At 45.0% G+C, this 8,086-nt stretch overlaps 1 protein-coding gene across 2 annotated transcripts in view; it reads left to right on the top strand.

The window, feature by feature from the left end:
- The first annotated feature begins 271 nt into the window (after nt 1-271).
- Nucleotides 272-8,086, top strand: part of PHKG2 (phosphorylase kinase catalytic subunit gamma 2) — a 14,030-nt gene continuing 6,215 nt past the window's right edge. The window contains exons 1-7 of one of the 2 annotated variants that reach the window (XM_042474546.1): nt 272-360; nt 3,430-3,555; nt 3,850-4,025; nt 5,574-5,628; nt 7,138-7,203; nt 7,351-7,514; nt 7,829-7,919. In XM_042474546.1, coding sequence (XP_042330480.1) covers nt 3,461-3,555; nt 3,850-4,025; nt 5,574-5,628; nt 7,138-7,203; nt 7,351-7,514; nt 7,829-7,919 — 647 coding nt within the window. In that variant the 5' untranslated portion in view covers nt 272-360; nt 3,430-3,460. Of the gene's footprint in view, nt 361-524; nt 545-3,429; nt 3,556-3,849; nt 4,026-5,573; nt 5,629-7,137; nt 7,204-7,350; nt 7,515-7,828; nt 7,920-8,086 lie in introns of those variants that run through there. The other variant, XM_042474545.1, reaches the window with a different exon arrangement.

Consider the following 8,086-nt stretch of genomic DNA (forward strand, 5'->3'; position numbering starts at 1 on the left):
TATCTTCCCACCCCTTCCCTCCCTGGAGCTCTTCCTGATTGGTTTGAGGCCTTCCTTCTCGGCCTCCATTGCAACGGCCGCTTCTCTTTTTAAACCCCGCCCCCTAATTCCTTAACCTCAACTCTAATTCGCCGCCGCCGCTGACATCCCGCCTTCGTCCCGCCCCCTCCAGCTCCATTTGTCTTTCCATAGGCGTAGTCTCCACCCACCGCACCATGGCGAACGTCGATTAGTCCTGGCTTCTGTCACTCGACGATACCGCTAGAGACGTACGGACCAATCGGAAAGGTGAGGGGGCGGGGACTGAGTCGCCGGCTGTTTTGGGGGTCATTGGCTCAGTCGGAGAAAAGGCGCTGAAGGGTGAGGATCTCGGGGAGTCCCTCCGTGGAGGGAGGGAGGGAGGGAGGGAGGGAGGGCGGGCCTGAGTTGCATATTGGGGAATCCCTACGGAAAGGGACTGGTTCAGATTGATGGGACGACACTTGATGCGCTTGAAGGGTTTATAAGCTGGGCTTATGGCAGTCCAGCCCCTCTGTTGTCAAGGGTAGGCCATGGCCACGGAATCACAGAACGGTGTGCCTCTGAGCTTACGCAGAGTGCCTTCCCTTCAGACCTGAGTAGCTGTCAGACGCCTCTTCGGATCCTGGATCTGAAGACTTCTAGGCAATAAATAGGATGTCTTTCATAGATAGTTTATCTCACTGGCTGTATAATAATAATAATAATAATAACCAATTATTATTATTATTATTATTATTATTATTAACCTTTATTTATTATTAACCTTTATTTATGAAGCGCTGTAAATTTACACAGCGCTGTACATGCAATTTTTTTAGTTAGACGATTCCCTGCCCTCAGGCTTACAATCTAAAAATCTATTATTATTATTATTATTATTATTATTATTATTATTATTATTATTATTCAGCCAGTGAGATCTCTTACCTAATAATACTAATAATACAGCCAGTGAGACAAGGTGTCAATGAAATGTTGATATGCACCAATTTCTGTCGTAAGGAGGTTCCCCTGATCTCCTTCTGCTATCAAGATTGTTACTAACGTGCATTTTGTGCAGGAGCAGAGGAGGAGCGCTCTCCTTGGTGATCTTGTATTGCGACTCCCATCAGTACTAACCAGCCTAGTTAGTGGTGAGGAATGATGATCCTTGCACTTCAAGGATCATGGAGAATGCAGATTGCCCTCCCCAAGTTTCTGGGTCGGAGTGGGTATTTTTTAATCTGTATCAACACAAAAACACAGGAGGTGCAAGTATTTCACTGTATCGTTTTCACAGACTTGTAAAGAAGTCACAACTTGGTCTGAAATCTTTTGTGTAGTATCCGAATTGCCCATTGTGATGTACTGGGTAGACATCGGGAGATGTAATGCAATCAAATGCGGATTTACTAGGAAGCATTGCTGATTTCGGTGGGATTCACTCCCAACTGTGTATAGGATTGCAGCCTTGCTATAGGGAGTTGTCGTGTTGTTATGTACCATCACCTTGTTTCTGACCTTTGGTGGCCCACATCGGCTGAACCTATCATGGGGTGTTCTTGGCAGGAGTAATTCAGAAGAGGTTTGCCGTTGCCTTTCTCTGAGGCTGAAAGAGTGTGACTTGCCCAGGGGCAACCAGTGGGTTTCTATCGCTGAACAAGGATTCAGACCCACCGCATTGGCTCTCTTGCTGGAGAGACACCTCAGTTTTATTAAAACAAAGCCTAGCTTGTTTTACAAGATTTCCGTGACGCTGAAACATCTCTGAGCTTTTGGAAGGAAGAAGCAACAAAGAATTCTTTCTCTTGGAGGCTGAATGTATGTTGTTGTTGATAATGATGTGTGCCTTCAAGTCGTCTCTGATTTAAGGCAACCCTAAGGCAAACCCTTAAACCAAACCCTGGTCTCCAGAGTCATAGTCCAACATTCAAACCACTATGCCACATGGCTCTTAATTCCTGTTACTTGAAAGAATAATGGTCTTTGGGCCATTCATGAAATCCTGGTTCTTGCTCTTGCAGCCAATATATAAAATTCATGCTTTCTAATCCTCTGGTCCATGGAAATCTATCCATTTCGTTGCATCCTTGTAAGTTGTTGATTTGAATTTGTTGGATGATCCAGTGCAAAGGTAGGGAACATTTGTTCCTTTGGATATTTTAGCCTGGACACTGGCAAGAGTCTGGCACTCAAACCACTGTGTCTGCTGACTCTTAAATATGTTTAAGTACAGTTGGTCCTTCATATCTATGGATTCTTTGTCCACGGATTCAACCATCCGTGGCTAGAAAACATTTTTAAAATATACACATTCCAAAAAGCAAACCTTGATTTTTCCATTTTATGCAAGAGACACCATTTTACTATGCCATTGTATTTAATGGGACTTGAGCTTCCACAGAATTTGGTATCTACAAGAGGTCCTGGAACCAAACCTCGGTGGATACTAAGGGCCCACTGTAGTCCAAAGTATTTTAAAGAGCCAAGGTTTTCTCTTTCCTAATCTGAAGGAAAAGACCATGCCACCAAGGGCTTGTCAAGGAAGGCTCAAATATCTATGTTTTTAAATTCCAGCCCTGCCATAATCTCACCAAGTGTAGTGCTCTGTTAATAGACTGGGCTCCTTTTCCCAATGAAGTCTTTCACATTTATCTCTTAATAGCTCCCTTAAAAGATACTTTGTTAAATACAAAAGTAAGGAAGGTCCATGCTGTCGTATTCTCCATTTCTATGTATGGTTGGGAAAGCTGGACAGTGAAGAATGCTGATAGGAAGAAAATCAACTCATTTGAGTTGTAGTGCTGGAGAAAGATTCTGTAGATACCGTGGACCACTACAATGATAAATAAATGGGTCCTAGAACATATCAGGCCTAGAAGTGTCTCTAAAAGCCAAGAAGAAGTGTCTAAAATGAAGCTGTCATATTTTGCCAACTTCATTAGAAGACTTGACTCACTGGAAAAGACAATAATGCTTGGTGAAGTCAAGGACAGTAGGAAAAGAGAAAGAGTGCTTTACTGATAGATAGATTTAATAAAGGAAACCTTGGCCCCATGTCTGCAAGGCCTGAGCAGAGCAGTGGAAGACAAAAGGCTTCAGGGTCATTCATAGGGTTGCCATAAGTCAAAGTTGACTTGACGGCACTTAACAACAACAATAGCTCCCTTGAAAATGCAACGTGTGGCTCAGAATGTCTCTACCTGCCCAGGTGACACTCTGCATCACATCGCCTTTGCTGCCTATCTTTATTGCCCTCTTTATCTCTCCAGTTGCTGGAGTAACATCCGCTGCTTGGTCACCTTGGCCTCTAGGAAGGGTCTTTTCCTGGGAAAGTGTGTGTCAGTCATTGAGTGACAGCCTCTTGAAATATTCAGCTCTTTGATGGCTTCTCTCCTGCTACCATCCCTCCCTTCCTTTGCTTTTCAGACACATCGTGTCCCACCACTCCTGCTTTAGGATGACCCGAGACGTGGGTCTTGACGATGAGCTTCCAGATTGGGCAGGAGCCAAGGAGTTCTACCAGAAGTATGACCCCAAAGATGTCATTGGCAGGTAAGAGTGAGGCATGGTTAGGAGGGGATTGTTGCAAAACTCAGCAATGGGCAACATGTAGCTTTCTAGATGTTGTTTGACAGAAACTCCCATCAGCCCTAAGCAGTATAGTCAGTGGTAGCAGTTGTGGCAGCTGGAGTCCTAGTAATTTCTAGAAGATCCCCAGTGTAAAGAATGATATGGAAAGAGGATGATCCTCTCTTTCCTCCCATAATGTTTTTTGATGTTCCTGGAAATGTCATCTGTTCCCTGGCTCTTTGTCCAGTCTCATTGCACCCTGCCATCTTTCTGCAGGGGGGTGAGCAGTGTGGTCAGGCGATGCGTCCACAAGCAAACAGGTCAAGAGTATGCAGTGAAGATCATTGAGGTAACCCCAGAGCGTATGACCCCACAGCAACTGGAAGAAGTGCGCTCGTCAACAGGCAAAGAGATTGCCATCCTGCGCCAGGTCTCTGGCCATCCATTCATCAGTAAGTGGAGATCTCCTTTGAGCTCTCTCAGCATCTCTCTAATTTCCATGCATGTCCTGGTATTTTCACGCAGCCTTCCAATCCTCAATATTTTCTGCTATAATCTTTTATTTGTAATTCAACATTTAGGGATAGTTGGTGGCTTCCAGGTTAATGGAGTGGACAATCTGCTTTGTCTTTTAGTTGAGACTTGGAAGGAGCTTTCCAGAGTGCTGAACCATGTCCCCAAAACAGGTTGTAAACATCCTTGATAGTTCTTTTAAAGCTCATACTAAACCCAGAGCTGATTCAACTTCCCACTGACCTGGAAGCCATCAGCTGATGCTTTTATTGTGCTTCCATAGTTCTGTAATGAACTCCTGTCCCCTGCATTCAGTTAATCCCAACTGAAGATTGAACCAGATCATGTTTGATAGTCTAAAAACTCACTCTAGGACCTCTGTGTTGACATCCCTCTCATTTTCCCCAAGTTTCCCTGAATGATCTTATCTCACAAAACCCTGAATCAATACTATGGTTTGTGATGGAATAACAAGTTACCCTGAGTCCTGCGTCACTGTGGTAATGTAGTCCAGCGGAAACTATTTGCAAATAATGTTGCAATAGGCTTAACGATTGGCTTGTTCTAATGCTTTTATTGATGTGTTCTCTACTATGTATTTATGGTGCTTTAAAAATGCTTGAATTTTTTCTTTAATTTGCATTGCATTGCTGGTGTATTGTAGTTGTAATTTGTGGCTGTTGCCAGTTTAGTGGGATATATATTTTATCAACAATAAAATAAAATGACGAGCAAAGGAGTGCTACTTTTTCCTTTGCAGCAACACATCTGGTTGTGAAGGCTTATACTGATTTGTAGTGCCTGCATTCTGCTACTAGGTGCGGCACTAGCGCTGTTGTCTCTCTTTATGCATGCTGGAGTGATCAACATTATACCGACTTGGTCAAGGACATTTTGCTGCCAGAGGTGAAGGACAAGATTGCATTTGAGTACTGGCAAGGGAGTAATGTCATCCATCACAGTTGAAGACAGCAGATTAAGTTAGAATAGGGATGCACAACCGTGGAAGGCTAGGGGGCTGCATTACCCCTCCCAGGAGACCTTGGAAGGCTGTATCCGCCCCTAAAAATGACCAAAATACCCAGTGGGAGACATGGGGCATTCTCACCATGTTTTGGGGTCTTCCTGAGACCCTAGAGGGTATGTGGGGGGGGGGGACATTTTTGAAAAATTTTGCAACTTTTTTGTTGACCACTGTGGAGCCCAAGAGCCACAAAAACAGGCCAGGAGGTTGCAAGTGGCCTGTGGACCACAGTTTGCCTGCCGCTGACTTAGAATATATAGGGCATGCCATGTGGCAAACACAGTTTTATTCGCTAACAGTCAGTCAAGGTGTTTGCATGTGTTCAGAAGGAAAAGCCAAGGTCTGCCACCACTGTGCCTCAACATCTGCTACCTGAGGCAGTTGCTGCTATCCTGCTACTGGTAACGCTGGCCCTGACACTGCACCACTGCATAATCTCATTCCTTTTCCTTTTTCTCTTCAGTTACCCTTATAGATTCCTATGAGACCTCCACCTTCATGTTCCTGGTATTTGACTTGTAAGTAGCAAACCACTGAAAGCAGAAGTTGTTGATCTGCCCTTCCCACCCCCTTTCTAACCACTGAGTACTGGCTTCACAATGGTTATAGCACCCGCCCAAGATTTATTACAAATGAATGTGGTCTGTGGTTCTTGTGACACAGAGATCAGTCAAATGTGAAATGTACCATATGAAATAATCCCTCCTGATAGTGAGCTGGAATTTGGATTGGAGGAGAGAAACCACACAATTCCAGTGTTTATGCAGTCCTTCGAAAGAGAAGCAGCTGGTTTCTCTAACTTGGTAGCTTCCAGGTGTATTGAACTTTACATCCCATCATCCCAAGCCAGTGGATGGTGATATGGGTTGTGGCCCAACACAGCTGGATGGCTGTAGGTTAGAGAAGGTCATAGTAAGATTTCTGGTTGATAACAGAGTCCCACTGATGTTGATTTGCAACCCACTTTACCTATGTACAGTACTTGTTGTATTTGTCCAATTCCCCCTTTAGGCTGTTCAGTTAAATAAATTGATCCTTTTTATCAATTTCATTAGCACCTGCAGGAAAGTGATTCTGCAAAGGAGGCATAGGTCCAGAGCACACTGCAGAAATAATCCAGTTTGAGACTGCTTTAACTGCTCTGGCTCAATGCTAGGGAATTCTGGGAATTGTAGTTTTGTGAGCTATTTAGTCTTCTCTGACAGACAGTTCTGGTGCCACAACAAACTGAAATGCCAAGGATTCCCTAGCACTGAGCCAGGGAAGTTAAAGTGGCCTCAAACTGGATGATTTCTGCAGTTTATTTTGGATCATATAATGGATTCTCCATTGGAGGGAGGATTTGAATCCAGGTCATCCTGGCCTCTAGCTACTGAGCATGCATAGTCTTTTCCCTAAAGCAAAGATGGGAATGATACAGCACTCTAGATGTTTTAGGACCACAACTGGGTGTGATTGTTAGGGTAACTGGCACTTGTAGCCCAGCACCATCCAGCTTCCTGGTACTTCTGCCCAGGAGGAATCCCTCACCTCAAAAGTGTAGCAAGGCAGGCAGAAACAGCAAGGTTTTTCTCTTCTGTGCCATCTGCAAAGAGCATAGTGCACCTTGCAAACCTCATGCAGTTCCTGGGCCCCACTTTTCTGACCATCAGTCCCCCAAAGTCCTCCAACTTTTAATTTGAAATATTTGTATGACTGGACAGTTTTTGCTCCCAAATCAAAGTCCTCCATATGTGAAAATATGCCCACCTCTCCTCCATAAGCACTGCAGTATACTGCTATTACCCCGCAATTATCTTCATTTTTCTCTGCAGTTCCTCTCAAAATAGTGACAGGAAGCGATATAATGTCCCTTCCTGTCACCATTTTGAAAGGGATTGCAGAGGAAAACGAATATTTGGGCTTGTTGTAGACTGCGTGTGGCCTGTGCTAGGGAGGGAATGGGGGGAAACATGGCCCCTGGCCCTCACTGAATTGACCAGCCTGTAATAGATGCAGGTTTATCTGACTGCTTATTCTCTCTGCAGGATGAGACGTGGAGAGCTTTTTGACTACCTTACTGAGAAGGTAACCCTCAGTGAGAAAGAGACCAGGTAAGGCACAGTGTCCTTTGCAAGGGCTGGAGAGGCAGAATTTCCTTTTGCCATGTTCCATCCTCTTTCTCATGCCACTTTCTGCTACCCTTTGATAAAATGGTGGCTGCAGCAGCTGGATCGCCTCCTCTTCCTCTTTGCTTTCAGGTGCATCATGCGAGCCCTCTTGGAGGCCGTGAGCTACCTTCATGCCAACCACATCATTCATCGAGACCTCAAGCCCGAGAACATCCTGATGGACAATGACCTCAACATCAAGCTCTCGGATTTTGGCTTCTCCTGTCACTTGGAGCCTGGGGAAAAGCTGCGGGGTGAGGATGCAGGGACAGGCCCATCTGAGAGTATGTGCTTATGGGTGTGTAGAGAGGATGGGAAGAGACAGACCCACTGACCCTGTTGAATGTGGATCTTGGGAGTTGTAGTCCAAAATGGTAATTTTTTTGAGCTTTGGTGGTGGGCACATTCTCTCTGAGCACTGTTTTGCATCACTGGAAACCATGGGGTAGGCAAGTCCATTGGGAAGGGAATTTCATAGCCTGAACATTGGCTCCTGCCCTGATATTCACAAGACACCCCCATCTTGTGCTTGTCTGCTCCTAATTCTGTCAACTCCTCTTTCTCTCAGAGCTGTGTGGAACTCCAGGCTACTTGGCCCCAGAAATCCTAAAATGCTCTATGGATGAAACTCACCCTGGATATGGGAAGGAGGTGGACCTGTAAGTTGCAATACACTGGTTCCTGTTCTTTAGGGAGTGGGACTGTGGGACTGCAGGAATGATACGCTTCAGCCTTCCTTAACCCAGCACCCTCTAGACTAGTCACTCCCATCATCCCTAGCCACAGGTGTCAAGGCTGAGGTTGGCTAATGTATTGGGAAGCAGAG

The sequence above is a fragment of the Sceloporus undulatus genome, chromosome 6 (assembly GCF_019175285.1).
Source record: "Sceloporus undulatus isolate JIND9_A2432 ecotype Alabama chromosome 6, SceUnd_v1.1, whole genome shotgun sequence".
NCBI classification, from domain to species: Eukaryota; Metazoa; Chordata; class Lepidosauria; order Squamata; family Phrynosomatidae; genus Sceloporus; species Sceloporus undulatus.